General features: G+C 53.2%; 1 protein-coding gene across 2 annotated transcripts; it reads left to right on the top strand.

The window, feature by feature from the left end:
* Positions 1–38: 38 nt before the first annotated feature.
* On the top strand, positions 39–19,873 carry CLTB (clathrin light chain B). 2 transcript variants are annotated; one of them, XM_059174361.1, is made up of 6 exons: positions 39–428; positions 6,125–6,171; positions 14,379–14,496; positions 14,743–14,854; positions 16,473–16,526; positions 19,421–19,873. In XM_059174361.1, exons 1-6 carry the CDS (start codon positions 242–244, stop codon positions 19,590–19,592), a joined length of 690 nt encoding a protein of 229 aa, XP_059030344.1. In that variant the 5' UTR covers positions 39–241; the 3' UTR covers positions 19,593–19,873. The 2 variants fall into 2 exon arrangements, with proteins under 2 accessions (XP_059030344.1, XP_059030345.1); XM_059174362.1 differs by lacking the exon at positions 16,473–16,526 and having other exon boundaries at positions 45–428.
* The last annotated feature ends 701 nt before the right edge of the window (positions 19,874–20,574 follow it).

Below are 20,574 nucleotides of genomic sequence, written 5' to 3'. Positions count from 1 at the left end.
CCCTTGGCCGGTGACATCACCGCATTCCCGTCCCGGCTCCTCCCGCCTGCAGCTGCAGTGACAGGCGAGCCGGGCCCGGTGGCGGAGAGGAAGTGTGGGGCAGCCGCGCCGAGCCCGTCCCAGCCGAGGCCGGCTCCCCGGGCGGCTCGGGTGACAGTGTCGCGGCCGCCGGGCGCAGCGCGGGGCACGCGCCGGGCAGAGCCGAGCGCCAGGAGGACGCTTCAGTAGAGACGCGGGGAAAATGGCTGATGACTTTGGCTTCTTCTCGTCGTCGGAGAGCGGGGCCCCCGAGGCGGCCGAGGAGGACCCGGCGGCTGCCTTCCTGGCCCAGCAGGAGAGTGAGATCGCGGGCATAGAGAATGACGAGGGCTTCGGGGCACCTGCCGGCAGCCATGGGGGCCTCGCGCAGCCAGGACCCGCGAGTGGGGGTGAGTCAGTGCACGGGCCTGGGAACTGAAGGGCCTGGGGCTCGCACCCGGGTACCTGGCGGCGCAGACCCGGCCTCAGGGCCCCGCGGCCGAGTGAAAAGGGCCTGGTGTGGCCGGTCAGGTGCAGGCCTGGGGCTGCGTGTGTTTGAGAGGGACCTGGTGGAAATGGGGAGGAATCTTCTTGGAGAGCTTCATCTGAGGCCCTTCCTGGGGCCGTGAACCCCGTGGCTCTGCGCACAGGAATTTGTCATGATATTTCAACCCAGGGCCAGCTCCACCGCTGCCCTGGCTCTGAAATCCAACACGGTCCGGCTCTCAGAGTCCCTCCCCAGCCGCCCCTTGGTCTGGTCATCCCAGGTCCCCACCTAAGCCCTTTGGGTATGGGCAGAGCCACAGACCTCCCAGCCTCTCAGTTTTAGCTCTTTCCTACAGCTGGCAAAGCAGGGGACAGGACACTGGGTGCTCCAAGAACTCACAAACCTTCTTTGGGAGACCACCTGCATCCTGCTGGACTAAGCACTTTATTTACATTTAGTCACTTCATATGCGTTATTAAACCCATTTCAGAGATGGCAAAACCGAGGCTCAAAGGGTACACTACTGAAGCAACTAGTAAGTGGGCAGTGAGGATTTAACCTGTTTCTGTCAGACCAGAAACTCAGTCTCCTCTTGACCACTCTGTCTTCCATATGCCTGGCTCTGGGTTAGAGACCAAGGTGGGGGGCAGGGCAAGGGCTTCAGTTAGATGTGGTCCTGCCCTCCTGGGGTTTCTAACTGTCCATTAATGGTTGTCTAAAGGTGGTGCAGGGCTACTGTGGTTAGCTTTAGATCCCGGCTCAGGGCCTGCTCCCTGTGATAGCATGTTTATCAAGGATTTTCCTGTTCTTGTTCTGGCTTGAAAAGACAGTTTCTTAAAATATTTAGTTAAAGAGTAGATACCTTCATGGGTGCAACCAAAACAGCCTGTGCTTCTTGTTAATGTTGTTGTTTTGGTGGGTGTTTATGGGCCTGTTGGAATGAGTGATAGCTTACATTTAAAAAAAAAAAAGTTTATAAGTTAGGTTCCTTATAGTCATATTTGTATTTATTCAACCTTTATTGAGTGCCTACTGTGTGCCAGGACCCCTGGGGGTACAGAAATGAATACGACAGTTTCTGTGGCTTGAGGAGTTTGATATATCTTTATATCCGTTGATATAAGAAATGTAACAAGTGTGGGCGCCTGGGTGGCTCAGTCAGTTAGGCTTCTGCGTTTGGCTCAGGTCATGATCCCAGAGTCCTGGGATCAAGCCCCATGTTGGGTTCACCGCTCAGAAGGGAGCCTGCTTCTCCCTCTCCCTCTGCTTGCTGCTCCCCTGCTTCTGCTCTCTCTTTCTCTCTGTGTCAAATACATAAATAAAATCTTTAAAAAAGAAAAGAAATGTAACAAGCTTTTTGTAACATCTAAGAAATTGGAGGCCCAGAAAACCTGAGTGTCTTACTCAAAGTCACACAGCCATGAGTGACAGATCTGGGACTTGAGCCTAGCCTTCCCAACTCAGGGCCCCACACTCTTCCAAACGCTATAGCAGTCACGCTAGGAGGTGATGGGCAGGGGGGGTGGCTTTTGCTACCCAAGCAAGCCAGAAGTGGAGGGCTTCTGTGGCAGCAGCTCCTGGACCCTCAGCAAGATTTGCACACATCCCAGGGAATTCGGAGGAAACTCCTGCCTCTATTCATTATTCACTAGTCCACACTGCCTCTGTGAAACCACCAGTTTTCTTGGTCTAGCTTGGCCTCGAGGAGGCCCCACTGAGAAGAACTGATACCAGAAGCCCTTGACAGAGAGGGGCAGGTAGAGCTTAGGCTGAACGCAGCCAGAGGCATCTGGAAGTTTAAGCAGATTGTGGCCTCTCCCAGGTCAGTGGGGTTCCAGGGGGTGACAGTCTAGATGGGAGTTTCCCTCTGTGGCAGAATTGGCCCCAGACCACAGAGGGCCAGGGGAGAAGCAGAGACATGGCCTTCTGAAGGTCTTCCAGACCTATACCTGCTGAAGCTGCCAAAGTTCTGGGTCAGGGAGGTATTACAAGATGGTGGCTCAGTAGGTGGCCAGACAGGATGGAATTGATCTGACCTACCTAGGCCTCTATGGTGCTGAGCAAGTAATCTTCCCTGACCAGTGGTGAATGTCAGAAGCTCAGATGGGGTGGAGAAACAGTGCCTAGGCCTGCTGGGAGCTGGGAGAAGCTGGCTTCCAGAGCTGCCGCCCATCAACATGTCTGAGTCTGTTCTCCTAGACGATGCTCCCATGCCAAGTGCCCCCCTATGGGGCTCCCTGCTACCCCGGGGTGTGGGGAAGAGGTGTCTGGTCTAGATCTGAGCCGGAGCCGCATTGAGTCTCTCCTCTGGGGCTGCATCTGGGGCCAGTCAAAGCAATGGACACTTTGTTTCCATTCATCAGCCTTGGGGAGGGCCTAGCAGGTTTACATTTTCACACCCAGATTTCTGAGCCCCAGCCTGGCTCTGCCTCTGACTTGCCCAGTCAGTTCCTGGCAAGCCTGTTTCCCCTGCTGGGCCTAAGTAAGCTCCCAGGAATGTTCTGGACCCTGTCTGCCCTTGTTGCCAAAAGGGGTCAGGAATCCGAGGGAAGCAACGCCCACAGCGTTATCCGTGGCACTCGTATCTGCCGCGGTCCTGTTCTGCAGGCCTCTGACTGTGGACATGTGATTGTAAATGTGCAATAATCAGAAAGCATTGTGAGAACAGATACTCGATTCTATGTGTGGGTAGGTGTGGATTCTCAAAGCGGCTGAGATTTCATCTCCAGAGGAATGTCCACAGGACTGAGAAACCGAGGCAGAGAGACTTTCTGAAGACCAGGGGAGGCACCGAGACTGTGGACCAGGGGCCCAAGACTGGTCCGGTCAAAATGGGGTGGGGTAGGGCAGCTTGCACTTCAAGAAGGCCAGGCGTCCCACCTGGCACATCATGGTGAATGGACACTGATAATTTCAGGCCCTGAGGAGGTGCCCCAGGAGAAGAAGCCCCTTTGCAGATGTTGCCACTAAAATCCCATGGTGCCCCCCTTCGCCCCCTGACTCAGGGACCAGGCCACCCGTGCAGGAGTCACCCCAGCTGAGTGAGCAGGGATGACAGGAGACATAGTTGGTTAGAATCAATCACTGTTTGAAAATTTCTGTCAGCCGGGGATTATTTCCGTTAGATTAAGGATCCCTCCCTTCAGTCCCCAGGCTGAAATCAGTGTAACTCCTGCTCACAGCCCTATCTGGCTGGAAAAGGGATGCTTGTCCATCTGTTGGAAGCTCATGTCACTTCCTGTGGCTCTTTGCTGGGAAGCATCACAGTTTCTGAGAGGCCTTAGGAAGGCTTTCCAGGTCACAGTAGACTCCCAAAGAGCTGTTCATTGTCCATTTAGCCAGCATGCCCTGCTCACCCGTTCTGCTCAGGAGCCCTTAGGAACTGAATAGGATATAGAACCGGGCTTGATAGGGAGTGTATGACCCTTGGGAGTTCACAGATAATTGCCTAAGAGGGTGGGGAAATGCTGTGCCTTATTGTGGGATATCCCAGAGGTGAGGCCTTTCTTCAGGGCCTAGAGAAGCAGGGGAAGTAATGGAGGTCTTCCCAGAGGAGGTGACTTGTGAACTGAATCTTGAACAATAACTGACTCCAAAAGAGCATTGTGTTGAGAGAGAAGGAGAACAAAAGGCATGGGGAAAAAAAAAAAAAAAAAAAAAAAAAAGGCATGGGGAGCAGACTGGTATGTGTGGGGAAGAAGGAAACCAGAATAGGTTATTGTTGTTGTTGCTAAAAAGTTTTTTGAATTTATGTATTTGACAGAGAGAGAGAGCTAGAGACCACAAGCAGGGGGAGCGGCAGGCAGAGGGAGAAGCTGACTCCCTGCTGAGTGAGGAGCCCGATGTGGGACTCGAGCTTAGGATGCTGGGATCATGACCTGAGCCGAAGGCAGACACTTAACCAACTGAGCCACCTAGGCACCCCCCAGATTAGTTTAGTTTAGTTTAGTTTTGTTTTTACAATTTATTTATTTACTAAAGAGAGAGAACATGCACGCTTAGCAGGGAGTGGCAGAGGGAGAGAGAGTCTCAAGCAGACTCTGCCCTGAGCACAGAGCAGGATGCTGGGCTTGATGTGCTCAATCTCACGACCCCAAGATCATGACCCCAGCTGAAACCAAGAGTTGGATGCCCAACTGACTGCACCCCCCCAACCCATCCCCAGGATAGCTGGTGAGAGGGACTTGTGGGAAGCGAGGCAGGAAAATGGGCAGGGCCAAAGGGTAGAGATTCTCACATGCTATAGTCTGAGGTTTGATGTACTCGCTCAACAAGTATTTATTGAGCCCAGCTATATGCCAGGCACTGTTTCCGACGCTGGGCACTAGCACTGAGTGAAACCAAGTCCCTGACCCTCACGAGGGGCCATTCATGTGGGGAGGATAGATAGTAAGCCCCTACACAAATAAGCATACCAGCCAGTGGTAAGTACTATAAAGAAATACTGCAGGGGCGGGAGGGAGGGTCGCGGAGCGGCAGGTGTCCCAGAGGGTCCGGGGAGGCCTCTGCTGAGATAAGGTTTGAGCAGAGGCAGAAGGGAGTGAGGGAACAACCCGCATGGTGTGGGTAGGAAGGCCTTCCAGGCCGAGGGAAAGAACCTGCTGGTCCCCAAGGCAGGAGCCGACCCTAAAGGCCACTGTGGTCCGTGGGAAGTGGGTTTCTTTCTGGCTTGCTGTAGTGTCATAGGTAACTATATGCTTTACAAAATATCAGTGCTGCTGGTTGGTTTGAAAGAGGGCTGGGAGAGGGTGAAGTTGGTGTCAGGGAGGCCTGTGAGTGATGTATTTATTCATGTTTATTTAACACATACGTTTCCGAGCTCTTACTGAGTAGCGGGCGCTGGGTACGCGTCTGGGAAGGGCTGTGGTGAGGAGCAAGGACCCAGGTCTGGCCTTCTAGGTATCTGCCACTAGCAGGGTAGGCAGACTGGACAGAGAGCAGAGGGCAAATTGGAAGGTCACCGTTGTAGCAAAAGCCACAGGAATTTGTGACTAATCAGCTATCAGGGAAAGGGACCGGGAAGAGTTATTGTTGAGGGCAAAAGAAAATCCTTTTGGGAGGAGCAGAGGGAGGAAAAATAGGCCAGGTGCTGCCTGGTGGGGGCTGCCGTTCCTGCTCTCCCAGGAGGAGCAATTGCTCGAGGCATGGCAGGGACAGGCAGCGGCCTGCTAGGCCCCTCTCCATTGTGCACGCAGACACCGCCCTGAGCTGACAGCCCTCTGCCGGCTCACTGGGCCCAGGCCCCCCACACAGTCAGGCCATTCCTAGCCATGGCCAAGCGTAAATCACTTTCAGGTAGGTGAGGGGCTGTTACTGGCTGGGTGGCTATTGGCAATCATCTAGCCTCTCAGGCCTCAATTCCAGTATCTGTAAAATGGGTAGATAACTTCATCACAGAGTAGTGGTGAAAATCAGATGTGACAACGGCTGTGAGAAGGCTTTGTCAACAGTCATGGCTTGATTCCAGCTTATTTATGTATCCAGTATGTCTACATGGGGAGCGGGTGTTATGGCACGCCTGGACATAGACGGAGGTTGGCTCAGGGCACTAATGTAGGACCGTCTGTGTTTGCTTTAAGCTGCGCAATGAGTAATGCCATTTCTTTGTTCTCTTTCCAGCTGGTTCTGAGGACTTGGGGACCACGGTCAATGGAGACGTGTTTCAGGTAAGCAAGATTCTGTTGTAGCAGCGTAGGGACTGACAGCTGGGCCTCGGTAACTTATGGCCCCATCACCGGTAGTATTAGGGCTCTGGTTATTCTGTTCTGCATTAGAATGGGAGCATCGGCAAGGGTTTTGACATGTTTTCTTTTCTTTTCTCTTCTTTCTCTCTCTTCTTCCTTCCTTCCTTCCTTCTCTCTCCCTTTCTCTCTTTCTTTTCCTTCCTTCCTTCCTTCCTCTCTTTCCTGTTATGTAGGGGAAAGGCACAAAGAATAAGTACCACTATAGACTGGGATTGATGGCATGTGGCCATAGGTTGCCCATGGTGATGTCTCGCAGGGAGAGATAAAGTGGCCCAGAGTGGCACAGTGCACACTGGGCCCTGGCACGCTTGCATGCCACTGGTGGGAAGCAGGACTGAGTGGCCATGTCTGAGCATTTTAAGTGGGCAGGTCTTTGATCCAGAGATTCCACTTGGAATCTTCCCTAGGGAAAGAATTAGCCAAAGACTCCCAGATTTTTGTGGGATTATTTACAATAGCAGACAATGTGGTGAGCATAGAATGACATACACAGGAGTTGAGTCACTATGTACTACATACAATTAATGTAACATTGTATGTTACAGTATTCAAATAAAAAGGTAAAACAACAACAACAACAAAAAAAAACCAGACAAACTGCAATGACTTAAGTATCCAGCGTCAAGGGCCTGGGCAGGTAAATTGGAAAACCGCACTGCCATTCAAAAGAGCAATCAGAGCTTTCTGTATTGATATGAAAAGATGCCCACGATATAACAAGTGGAAAAGTATCTTGCAGAATAACTTACACAGTTTTGTTTTTTTTTAAAGATTTTATTTATTTATTTGACAGACGGAGATTACAAGTAGGCAGAGAGGCAGGCAGAGAGAGAAGGGGAGAGGCAGGCTCCAAGGCAGAGGCCCAACACACTGAGCCACTCAGGCGCCCCCAGTTTTTTATTTTTATTTTTTTAAAGATTTATTTACTTATTTGTCAGAGAAAGAGAGAGAGAGAGAGAGCACAAGCAAAGGCAGAGTGGCAGGCAGAGGCAGAGAGAGAAGCAGGCTCCCCGCTGAGCAAGGAGCCCGATGTGGGACTCGTTCTGGGATCATGACTTGAGCCGAAGGCTGTGGCTTAACCAACTGAGCCACCCAGGCATCCCATTTTTATTTTTTTATTGGGCCAGTTTTTTATTTTAGAAATATATTTGCACAAAATCTCTGAAAGGATGTGCCCCAGCTGTTAACAATGGTTAAGAGTGGTTAGCCCCCACGTTGAGGTGGGGAGGGGTGAGATAAGAAAAGGAAAAGGCTTTCACTTTCACGGGATTGTCTTAAAATTCCTCATAATGAGGGGTGCTTGGGTGGCTCAGTGGGTTAAAGCCTCTGCCCTCGGCTCAGGTCAGGATCACAGGGCCCTTGGGATCGAGCCCCGTATCGGGCTCACTGCTCAGCAGGGAGCCTGCTTCCTTCTCTCTCTCTCTCTCTCTGCCTGCCTCTCTGCCTACTTGTGATCTCTGTCTGTTAAATAAGTAAATAAAATATTAAAAATAAATAAATTAAGTTCCTCATAATGATCTTATACTACCCCCCCACCCAACACACACACACCTCCTAGTAAGGCTGTTTCTAGTTAAAATTACTTCTATCTGTACCCACCTCCCCCTTCCCCACATTCCTACACAAATGGATTTAAGAGTCTTTACACTGGGAGACCTTGGACCACAGATGGCATCCCCAGTATCCCGCAGACGGAACAGTCTCCCCCTCCCCCATGCTTGGGCAACATAAAGTCTTCGCTAGTTGAGGCTTACTTCCCACTGGGCTGGGCCGAAGACCCTTGACGCCTGGGGCTGCAGCTTCAGGATCTCCCGAGCCCCACCCCATTGAGGAGCTGGCCTCCCAAGTCCTCAGTGGGGAATAAACAATACTTTCTTATGTAGGAGGGCTAGGCTCATACCTTACACGGGGAACCTAGCCAAGTCCCATTTCTGGAAAATTACTCAACTATCAGCAAGCTAGAAAAGTCAGTGTCCAAGACTTCGGGGGCTTTGTGTCTCCTTAGGCCTGAGAACACCCAGTAAGCTGTGTTTACTCCTCTACAATCCGGTAGATCATGGAGACCCGGACAGCCCCTATCCTGGGCACACTCAGAAGGACTTCACTTGACCCAGAAGGTCTATATCCTAAAGTGGAGATACACTTAGAACTGCAGAAATATCTAGAACACTGTGATCAACCTAGTTTCCCCTTTCTGTAGCTAAGGATCTTGAGGCTTCTTTGACCCTGACCATCCCCTGCCAGCCTCACTTTGTATTTGGTAGATACAGGGAACCCCATGCCTCCTTTCAGCGTCAGTGGGAACTCTTATTCTCACTGCTACTCATAACCCATGTGTGTTTATTTGCAAATCATTCCACTCCATGCCATCCTAGAATCCTTACAGGCAGGGGAGGGGTCAAGAATGAGGTGAGTCACTTAGTGGCCAAGCTCAAGTTCTCTTAGATCTCCTGCCCCTGATGTGGTGCCCTCTGTCCCACCCCTTGTGCTGGAACTGGCCTGCCACAGCGGCTGGATCTTTCGTAGAAAGCCCCCGCAGACTTTTGTAGGATTGACCGTAGACTCGGATCTGGTTTGTGCTGCCGGAGGTGGGTAGGGAGAAGCCTTGAGTGGACATGCCCAGCACTTTCAGGGGTCCTGGGCAGAGCTCTCTTGCTACATTTCTTATTCTATCCTGGCAACCTCTGGGCCACAAGGGGGTTCAGCTATAAACCTGGTCCTCGAGTTGTAAGGGTAAGTCTGCCTACACCTATTCCAGTCCCATCTGGCATTGCCAGGGACAGGGATAGAAAGCCCCTGCAGGCCTCCCTCTCCCTGCACAAACTTTCTCTCCCCCCCATGCATTGCCATCATCCTCCTCTGAGCTACTTAGGGGAATCAAGAGCGCAGCTTAGCTTTAGCTGGAAAATCCCAAAGATGCCTCATCCTTCTGGCTGTCTCTGGAGCCTCCAGCCTGCCCCACAGAGGCTCTCAGGGTCATGTCCAGCAGAGGGGTCCCCCAGGAGGGGGGGTGCCAGGGAATTGGATCAAGATAAGCCTGGCCTGACTGTAGCCTTTTGGTCCCTGCCCCCTTCCCTGTCGAGCTTGGGGGCTGAGGGGAGAGGGGGCACAGTGCTCAGAGCATTCCTGCAGTCCCTGGGGAGCCCGCCTGGGCTGCCAGCCTGTAGCTGACCCGCTTTCCTCTGGGGGGCACTGAGTGATTCAAGAGGAGCCCTGCTGTGGCCCTCGGACCCCAGTGCTCACTGGCAGGGGTTTGGAGCAGGAAAATGAGTCCAGCGGGGCCAAAGAAGTGGAGCCAGCAAACAGCTTCTCAGGGCTCAGGGCGCCGCCCACACGGCTGTGTGGCTGTGTTCTTCCTAGCCTGGCGTGCGCGGAGTCTCCTGGGCAAACAGTGAGCGGCACAGCCCCGTGGACCCACCGCGGTGCGTGTCCTCCGCAGCTTACAGCGGACCCCACTTCTCACTCCCATTTAATAGGCGATGAGACACAAGGAGCCCGGGGAAAGGACTTCTCAGAGGTCACATATCCACTGAGTGGCAGGAGGGGACCTAAAGCCCAGGCCCTCTGATGCTGTGTGCCGTGGGCTTTGCAGACAGCCGCTGGCCCCTTCATTTCGTCAGCTCCCAAGACGTGAGTGCCACCCACTGTGTTTGGGGCGGTGGATGTAGGCAAATCCCCCACTGTCCTCAAAGAGCTGGCTTCTGACAGAGGACAGAGCCCTGGAAGGAACTGATGGTAGTGCAGGATGGTAACGGCTCAGATACAGGGGTGGTATCAGGTGCTAGGCATTTGAGTTCTTCACAATGTGTCAGGCATCACCCAGGAGCTCTCCGCAGATGAACTCTTTTCATCCTCCCAGCACCCCCGTGATGGAGGTTCCGTTTTTACCCCCATTTCACAGACCAAGAGGAGGATGCCCAGGGAGCTTTCATAGCTCACTCCTTCTGCAGCGGGGAAGAGCTGCGACTTGAACCGGGATCCTGCTCCAGGTGCTGCACTCACTCACTCAGTGAGTGCCACCGGGAGGGGCTCCTGGAAGTGGGTTTCCAGGCTGCCCAGGGGCACATGGGTGGTCTTGGCTGGTAGGAAAGAACGTGCAAAGGTACAGAGGGTCACAGGCACTCTCTTTGGGCCTGGCCTGGGGCCAGTGGAGTGCTGGGGGATCCCAGAGAGGCCAAAGCATCACAGCTCATGTGATGCGAGGGGAGTACCCCTCACCCCTACCGGCAGCACTGGGCACAGCTACCATGCGGAGCCTGTTAGTGGGCCCTGCTGCTGATGCACAGATAGGGGAGGCCCATCTAGCTTGGCCAAGCTTCACACTGTGGGCCTCGGGCATGGTTGCCTCTGGGCACCGTGTGCTTGAAACTACACTGAGCAGTGCTCAGGGATACGTGGTGCCCTTGGATGTGCTGCTCCAGGGCCCAGGAGAAGCACCCATGGGGGTCCAAGTGGCTCCTTGAGGCTGCCCCTGCACCCAGGCTGGGGTGCTGTGGTGGGCTGTGGCAGAAGAATTTGGAGTGAACTAGAAGGCCTGGGCTTCAGTTTCTGGCTCTTCCCAACCAGAAGGACTACTCTTAGATTGTTCTGAGTTGATTTCTCACTTGTCGAAAGGGGATTAAAGGCCCTGCCCTGCTGTCCTCCACTGGCTGCTGGGAAAAGTGCTCTGATGCCCAGGGAAGCTTCTTCTAAGTTCCTGGACATGCTTCTCAGTGAGCTGAGGGGTGGTAGTGTGTGGGTGTGAGACATGGGAGATGTGGCAGGGGACACTTGGAGGAGCAGGCACCCTCTCCGATCTTGGGGAAATAGACTTATCAGAGAGACAGAGAGTGTGTCACAAATCACATGACACAGAAGTGACTTTGGTCCCTGCTGCTATGTGGCCAGTATGTTTCACATCCGGGAATTCAGTTGGAGTCTCAGCCCTGCTAGTTCCCAGCCCAGTGACCTTGGGACTCTGGAGCTAGACTTTCTCTACCTATAAAACACTGATGATAAAACCCATCATGCAGAGCTGTAAAGATCAAAGAGAACTGTTTAATTGTGATTTCTCTGCAAGCTTTAAAGCACTATAACCTGGGCATCTTAATTTTAGGGTAGGCTTTATAGGGATGGTGGGCCTGAAGGACACCAGTGTGACCAAACTCCCACCCTTCTGGAGAAGAGACCCTTCTCCAGCCCACATCCCCCACCCCTTTCCCTCCCACACCTGGAAACATCACTGTACTCAAGAGTTTCCCAAAGGCACTGCCCTCCCCCCCTGCCTTACCATTTCAGTCTAATCTGAAATGGTCTTTCCCTGTCTCTTCCCGCCCTATGCTGCCCCAGACTAGAATGACCTTGTGCCTGCTCTTTACCTGGCTTGTTTTATAGCATGTACTCTTGCCATAGCCCTCGCTTGTGAGACACTCCTCCTGCCAGACTCCTGGGGGACAGGTGGTCTTGTTCATCCATGGCCCAAGCCTGAGCAGATGCTAATTCATTCACGAAATGTTCTAGAGATCCTCCTACAGCCAGGCCTTCCCTGTTCTAGATACTATACAGAGACAGGTGGTCTCAGTCCTTATGGGGCTCACTTACTTGTGGCTGGGGTGGGAGGTCGGTGGAGACAGAGAGTAAACATGTAAACACGTCATTTCAGATAGCCAGAAGTGCCATGAAGAACATGAAACACAGCCCCTTAATAAACACATATACACAGAGGTAATTGCAGTTGTCTGCGGATGGGACATCCTATAGGATTACATCTCCCATCACCACCCCGCGCCTGGCCTCAGGACAGGGTTGTTCCCGGAAGGGGGCAGGGTGGGGCACACTCATTGTCAGTGACCAACTTGTGTTCTCCAGATTAGAGCCCTGGAAGGGCCCCTTGGGTGTGGTGAGAGACTGTCTGAATTGAAGTGTAGTGCTGTGCCAGAAAGAATAGGGTGGTGCTCCAACTGTCCCACCCAGGGGTAGGCCTGACCCCAGGGAGTGCCAGGCTACCCGCCCTGCCCTGGGCCTATCCTTCCCTCTGCCCAGAGACAGCTGGAGACAGCAGTCCTCCCATTCCCGCTGTGTGCTCCTTCACTGGGCTGCCCACACCCCATTGGACAGGCATTGACCCAGCACATCTGGCTCCAGGGGTATGCATCTATGAAGCCACTGCTTACTGAGCACTGGTGTGTGCCAAGGACAGTGGGGAGCATCCCTGGGTGGGGGGCGGCACCAGACACTGTCTTGTGGGGAGAGGATATTGAATACCAATGTTCCTGACTTTTTTTTTTTTAAGATTTTTTTTTTTTATTCATTTGTGAGAGAGCACAAGTTGGGGGGAGGAGGCAAAGGGAGAGGGAGAGGGAGAAGCAGACTCCCCCTTCAGCAGGGAGCCTGGTGCGGGGCTCTATCCTAGGACCCCAAGATGATGACCTGAGCCAAAGGCAGATGCTTAACCCACCGAGCCAGCCCTCGGTCTCTGTTGCTGATAGTTTTGATGAGGGATTGAAGGAGGAGCACAAGGAGTGGTGAAAGGATGGGGCAGGGGTTCAGAGGCTATAAATGAGGTCCTGCTCTGCCCACCAGGAGCTCCTGGTCCAGCCGGGAGACTCGAGCAGAACATGAAGTCTGTAACAGAAGCACAGAGAAGAAGGGGTGTGAGATCTGCCAAGGGGGGTGGATATCCTAGAGCTGGCAACTCTAGACGGATAGAAGATTTCATCAGCTGCAAAAGGGAGGGGAGGGCAACACTTGCAGCTAAAGCAGGAGGAGCCAGAGGCTTGGGGCCCGCAGGAGTGTGTGGGGTGTGTGCAGACTGGAATGTGTAGGGGCGGAGTGTCGGGAGCGTGGGGTGGCAGGAGATGGGGCTAGACTGGAAAGGGTCCGTGGCTTTGCAAGACCAGAGGGGAGTCACAGCCTTGCTGGGTTGAGCTCTTAGTCCCCAGCTCTTGGGAGTGCCTAGCTCTGGCAGGGCTGCTGAAGGAAGTGGGCAGAACCCCGGCCTGGGGGGCGCCTGGGTGGCTCAGTGGGTTAAGCCGCTGCCTTCGGCTCAGGTCATAATCTCAGGGTCCTGGGATCGAGTCCTGCATCGGGCTCTCTGCTCAGCAGGGAGCCTGCTTCCTCCTCTCTCTCTCTCTGCCTGCCTCTTTGCCTACTTGTGATCTCTCTCTGTCAAAAAAAAAAAAAAAAAAAAAATCTTAAAAAAAAAAAGGAAAAAAAAAAAAAGAACCCCGGCCTGGGAATCAGAGACCTGAACACCGGCCACGACACCGGCCACGACATCACGCCATCACTCCTGGCCTCAGTTTCCTCCCCTAGAAGATGAGAATGAATAATAATAATAATTCTAGCTACCAGTCACGGAGCCATCACTCCACACTGGGCCCGCTTCTAGATGTCCTACAAAGACGGTCCTGTGGAACTCTGAGAACAGCTCTTAGAGGTGGTTTTATTATTATTTTCATTTGGGGATGAGAAGGCTGAGGCTCAGCAAGGTGGAGCAACTTGTCCCTGGTATACGGGCACCTAGTGAGCCGTGGAGGTGGGATGTGGACCCAGACCATCTGCCTGCGGTCTCAGCCACGGCCATCCTGCCTGTCCCAGGGCTGCTCACTCACATAGCAGATGTTCACTGAGTGTCTTCTGTGTGCCAGGCTGGGCAAAGGGGACATGGCGATGAGCAGGCTAGACAAGGACCCTGCTGTCATGAAGGTAGACAGTGGACAAGCAAACATAAAGTGAGGTCATTTCAGATTGTGTAAGTGTTAGCGGGTTAATAAGACAGCAACAGAGACTTTAAGAACAGTAACACAGGGGACTCACTGTGTGCCAAGAAGTGTACAAGGTTCTTTAGATATTTAAATTCCTTGCCTTCTTCTATCAGCGTGAAGAGGTGGCTGCTCTTACCAAGCCCGCTTCCTGACCAGGAAGGTGAGGCACACAGAGGCCCCGTCACTTGCCCAGGCCCCCATGGGGGAGCATTGTTGGCAAAGGGCACAGCAGTTATAAAGGCAGGGTACGGTCCCAGGAGGCAGCAGGTGGGAGGCTGTTGGAGCCGGCTGAGGCAGGCACACGTGGGGGTATCTGGTGCTCAGGCAGCAGTGGCAAGAGGGCCAGGCACAGGCTGTGCACACTGCTGTGTGTTTGTGCCCTAGGAGGCCAACGGTCCAGCAGATGGCTATGCGGCGATTGCCCAGGCTGACAGACTGACTCAGGAACCAGAGAGCATCCGCAAGTGGAGAGAGGAACAGAGGAAACGGCTGCAGGAGCTGGGTAAGAGCAGGCCTGAGGCTGGGAGCGGCTCCCAGCTGTATTGGCTGTTTGGCACATGTGGGACTGGGGCAGCCTTAGGGTACAGAGTCACCCCCTTGACCCCCTGCTCGCACTGCCTTAATGTGGGTTGGGTGAGCATGGGCCCTGAGGCTGCCTGGCAGGGGCCAAGGGGAGGACTAGCCAGGACAGCTGTGCCCTCACATTCCTACTGGAAAGCTGCCACTTGCTCTCCTTTTGGGGTCACAGATGCTGCCTCCAAGGTGACAGAACAAGAGTGGCGGGAGAAAGCCAAGAAGGACCTGGAGGAGTGGAATCAGCGTCAGAGTGAACAGGTTGAGAAGAACAAGATCAATAACCGGTGAGAGGCGCTGTGGGGACATGAGGGGACTATGAAGACATGAGGCCATGTGGACAGTGACAGAAGTTATGGGATGGGGACTGTCTTGTGGATGGGTGATTTGGGGGCAAGAACATAGAGGCAAGAGAAGCTGAACCCCTCAGGGTTGCTTCCTCAGTTGCCTGTGGAGTTCAGAGCCCTCCAGAGGCGGGACACTGTTGAGCTGTCATCTCAGCATGACACAGAGAAGCAAGTTCTGCGGTGAGCAGAAGAGGTCCTGAGACCCTGGCATGGGAGCCAGACTGCCCAGGGCACCACAGTTAGTGTCACAGAAAGCACAGGCCTGGCCGGGAGTGAAGAACTAACCTGGGGACAGGATTTTACTGCTTGTAGAAGTGGCAACACTTCAACCCAGAGAGGCTAAAGAATAAAAGGAAGTTGGTGGCCTGTATGACCGAAAAGGCCAGAGGTGGGACTGCAGGACTAGACTTGGGGGCTCAGACGAAGTCAACTGGCACTCACTTTTACTGTCTCTCGACACCGCTTTCCTCTCTTATCTGGAATGGGACAGGGGGCTGGGGGGGGCAGATGGCCACCATCAGCTCCAGGCTTCTGCTATACTCTTTTGGCAACCTCTGTGAAAATAGCATCTTGCTCCCAATGGCTCACTGGAATCATTGACCTGATCCTCACTGGTTTCGTATGGGTCCTGTGCCTGTCCCTGAGACTATACCAGGTGAGGGACTCTCTGATGGATCCTGCCTGGACAATGGTCCCATTTCCTGGGTTGTGCATGAGGTCAGTCACCCAAACCACAGGGACTGAAATGGGGCCAGCCTGATCCTTCCAAAGGCAATGAGGTTGCCCTTCCTGGGAGGAAGGGGCTGGATGCTGGGCAGGCAAAGACAGTGGATGCCCACCAGAGAGCAATTTCAGGGAAATGGTCTCAGACCACTTCTGAGACCCTGGCCAGCAGCTCTGCCCTTGGAACTGTGTCCTTCGGGGTAGTGGCTGGCTTAGGAAGGCAAGGCTGGCCCTGGGAAGCTGCTGTGGGCCAGGCTCTGGATTGGGCACTGGGGAAGGATGTAGTCTGTATCCTTGAAGAGCTCAGAGGAGAGAAGCACACATGTGCACATGAACTCACCAGTAGGACTTTCTACAGGAAGGCTGTGGAAGCAGGGGGTATGGGTGGGGGAGGGACCTCTGTGTCTAGGACCTGAGCTTTGCAGGATGACTGGAAGTTCATTAGGGCAGGGTTGGACAAGGGTGTTCTAGACCAGGGAACAGCATAGTGTGAAAGGCTATTGTCTTGGGCACCGGGGAGTGGTAGGAGAGAAGGCAGGAATGAGGAGCCCCATGGGGAGGGCCTCCAATAATGGTGTTGGACAGACGGGGGTTGGAGCCTTGGAAGGCTTGTGAACAGGAGAAGTAACATGATCAGGGCAGTTTTAGAAAAGGTGCTCAAGCTGGCCCAGGATTCCTGCTCTCCTTTCTGGGTCGTGGATGACTGCTGAGACTCACAGGACTATGCTTCCTAACACTCTCCAACTGGAAATACTAATGCTGTCTCCCTTTCTCTTTAACCCTCTGTCTGTCTGTCTGCCATCTGTCTTCCCCCACCTAATCCTTTCCCCTCAAGGATCGCTGACAAAGCATTCTACCAGCAGCCAGATGCTGATATCATCGGCTATGTGTACGTGTCTTCTTTGCTCCTCTGTCAGGGGGAGTGGGAGAGGGCAGGGGCCCCTGTGTATGCTTTGAGTGTCCTGCTTGTGGGCTATAAATGAGTGTGGCCAGGCGGGGAGTGGGGTAGGGATGGGGCAAAGATCAGAGCAGGAGGTAGTACAGGTGCCCACCTTCACCTCTGTCTCTGCGGCAAGTGTTTATTGAGGATCTATTCCTCCTGCAGTCAGCTTTGCTGCATCAAAGCAGAGCAAAGAAAAAGAATGCACTGGCTATCTCAGGTGGGAGGGGCAAATGGCGAACAGCCCAGCTCTGTCCTTCTGAGATGCCTCTTAGGGTTGGGAAGTGGGGTGAAGGAATCTTCTATTGAACAAAACGTCGAGTGCCAGAGGCATAAAGAAGAGATGCTCCCCCAAATATCCTCCCCATATTCTACTCCTACCCCCAATGCACTGCTCCTTCTCAAAGCCTCAGGCCAAGTTTGGTGACCAGACCCTGCCTAGACTACTGTGGGCCCTTCTCTCATGTTCCTGTTTTGCGGACGAGTCAGGACTATGCCTAATCTGGATCTGAGATGGAAGATGGGGTCCCTGTTGATGGGTGGTTGACAGCCTGAGGGTATGTTGGGATGGTGAAGGGGAAGGAAAAGCAGGGATGAATAAGTGGTTCCTGCCACGGGTGCACGTGCCAAGTATTTGGTGTCCCAAATACCAAATACCACTCTGGGGTTACCCTTAGCAGGCCTCTGATGCTGTCTAGGCTGGCATTTCTCTTGCAGGGCACAGGGCCCATCAGAGAAACAGTCTTGTGTTCCTTCCTTCTGTCCAGTACTTAGTGGGACTTGCCCAATGCCAGTCTCTGCTGGAACAGGAATAAGACATGGCCTGTCCCCATAAGTTGCTCATGGTCAGGACAGCGTTGTCCTAAGGGCCGTGTGGAAGGGCACACCAAGGCCTGGGAGCCACCGTCTGCGGGGGGAGCCAGGGCAGGCTTCAGAGAGGCAGGCCCTTCAGCTGGACCTTACAGTGTGAGAAGGGATGAGCTTAGTGGTGATGGTGGGAAGAGGGCAGGGGCAGCCTCTGTGAGTGGGGCGTGGGGCTGTGGGGATGGCTGGGAACTGAGGACAGGTCAGCTTGGGGCTAGATGCAAAATGCCTGTTGGGCCAGGTCTGCCAGCCAGGGCTCAATCCTGAAGGCAGTGAAGATCTACGGGAGGCTTCCGACAGAAGAGTCAGGGTGACCAGAATATCGGTGCTGGGGAATACGCTATATGGGGGGGGGGGCGGTTTCAGTGCTCTTGCTGCACTTGGGGAAGTAGCACCCAGGGGGTCCTGTAGAGGGGAAGAGCCTGGACCAGTGCTTCCCAGACTTTTCTGTGCCCTAAAATCACAAGGGGACCTTATTCAAAGGAGATTGGGATTCAGTAGGGCTGAGGCGAGGCCTTGAGTCTACATTTCCAATGAGCTCCATGGTGAGGCCAATACCACTGGTCCATGTACCACACACTATACAGGCAGTTTAGAGGACAGTCTCCTGCTGATCTAGCAGGGACAGCTCCTAAGACAGCACCCTTCATCCCACCGGTTATCCAGCTCCACACAGTGCTTTACTCTTTCCAAGCCTGCACACACATTGCCACTTTGTGAGATTCTCAAGCTGGTGAGACGGATCACCAAGGCAGAGGCCCTGCTCTTCTCTCTACAGGTTAGGAAATGAGGACTCAGAGGGAAAGGAAGATCACTAGGCAGAGGTCAGGCCACCACCCCCCCACCCCACCCCAGGGCACAACCAAGGAGATCAGTGGATCAGTGGATCAGTGGAGATTACTGGTAGAGCTCCCTGCCTGGCATGTGGCAGAGCTGATCCTGCTTGATACACAGAAGGAGCTGTAAGGAGAAAGGGGCTTTCCAGGGACTCTTGCTGGCCAGAGGATGCAGAACCAGCCCTCTTCATGGAAGATATTTTAATTGTTTTCCTCTTAATGAGTCCCGCATTTGGGTTTGCACTCTACATTCTATTTCTCCATTGTTCCTTAATCAGTGGCTTCTATAACTGTCCACAAGAACTACTGATGAACAAACCCCCAGTTTTCAGCCTAACCTGATTCCAACCAAAAGCAGATACTTCCATGGAGCATTCCCCAGGCTGTGGCTCCAGAGAGATAAGTCATTCTGGGCTAAAAAGAGCGCTATAGTCAAATAAACTTGGAGTGTGGTGGATTCTGTCTGCATCTTACAGTCTGCCTGGGAGGTTCGGGGTGCACCCTGGCACAGTAGAGGCTTTGGAAGTTTTGCTTTAAAGATCCTCTTTAACTGAAATTTCCATGTGTATTTGACCACAACCCTTTTCCGGAGAACACTTACAGGGTCCACAGAACACCGAGGCAATGCTGAATCAGGTACTTCAGTTAGTAAGGTGGTTAGTTAATGTCCTACCTCTGCTAAGTTTCTGGAAATGTTTAAAATAGCTGAGGTACTGCATTAGTTTCTCCAAGGGTCTTTAGGTGTTGGGATTCCCAGGTTGGGAACTCTGGCTGGAGAGGTAATGAACAGAGTGCTACGCTGGGCAGGGGTAGGGGAGGCTGGCAAGGGAAGATCATTCTGAGGTGAGTCGTGCACTCAGACCTGAATGAAAAGAAGTGACAAGCTATGAGCAGGTCTGGCAGAAAGCATTCCAGGGAGAAGTGACAGCTAGTACAAAGGCCCTGAGGCAGGACCAGAGTAGGCTTCCTCTGATGCCAAGGCTGTCCTGGGGGCCTGAGGTCACAGGGCACAGGGCTAAGAACTCTGGATAGACTACCTCAGAGTAGGCCAGGCAAAGCAGCCTTCCTCAGTAGGAGCAGAACATAACTGATTCAGGAGAAAGGCAGACAGCAATGAAACTTCTGTCCTGTCTCTACCTGCAGGGCATCTGAGGAGGCTTTCGTGAAGGAATCCAAGGAGGAGACGCCGGGCACAGAGTGGGAGAAGGTGGCTCAGCTCTGTGACTTCAACCCCAAGAGCAGCAAGCAATGCAAAGATGTGTCCCGCCTGCGCTCGGTGCTCATGTCCCTGAAGCAGACACCACTGTCCCGCTAGGTGCCTGTCACAAGCATGGCCACAAAGCATGGGCTGGGCCTGGGCACAGGAGGAGCAGCTGCTTCGGCCAGGGTTGGGGGACAGCGCCTCCAGCAGCTGCTACACACAGCCTATCTGTTCCTCCCCATCTCCCGGGGCTGGGAAGGGGAGCCCTCCCCACTCTCACCCCATTCCCTCCTGGCCCTGTGGCCCAGCCCCTCACACCTCCTCTCAGTCCACAAAATTGTGACTGTCCCTCCTGATGTATTTTTTTTTTCTTGGCTTAAAGGGTGTGTTGTTAACTCTTTTTACACTTATTTATTATCATTCTCATTTCTCTGGAAGCCATAACTGGTGTCAGGGCTGTTTGTGCTTAGAATTTTCCCAGCTTCATGGCCTTGAGAGAAGGTGAAGCTAGCCCCCTGGAAACCATCCCACCTGGAAGTAGGTGTCCCAACTTGTGTATGTCTGCTGCCTCCCTCTCCAGGAAGAAAGACAACCTCTAGTGGAATGCTTTTGCAATCTTAATCCTTTCTGATCTTTGAATAAGCCTGTGAGGTAGGGACTCTGTTGTCGTCATCACATAGCCATGGATACCAAGGCTCCCAGAGAGTAAGAAGGTTTAAGTGGGAGCAAAGAGGCAAGACCAGAGGTTCCCTGTGGTGGCTCCCTCTAAGCCCGGGTTGAGGCTGGTGAAGGTCGCTGCTGCCAGACTCCTTTCCTTGGGTCTGGCCAGTACCCTCTGGATGTGGAAGACTCAATGCTTTCCCTCCTTTAGATAGTGTCCCCTGCCTTGTAGATCTGGGATAAATACTCAGTGATCATACCTTCTTCAGCAGAGGTTGCAAACAGGCTGTGTTTAAGCCACTGTGACCTGTACAATGTTTAAAAAAATTTGAGTAATCGCCAACTTTATTTTATTAGAGATGCCATAGCAAAGTACCGCAGTGTCTGGCACAGAACAACAGAAATTTATTGTCTCACTGTTCTAGAGGTCTGAAGT

This window comes from Mustela lutreola, chromosome 5, assembly GCF_030435805.1.
Source record: "Mustela lutreola isolate mMusLut2 chromosome 5, mMusLut2.pri, whole genome shotgun sequence".
Lineage (NCBI taxonomy): Eukaryota > Metazoa > Chordata > Mammalia > Carnivora > Mustelidae > Mustela > Mustela lutreola.
Note: the sequence above shows the minus strand (reverse complement) of the source record. Positions and strands in the feature narration are given on the sequence as shown.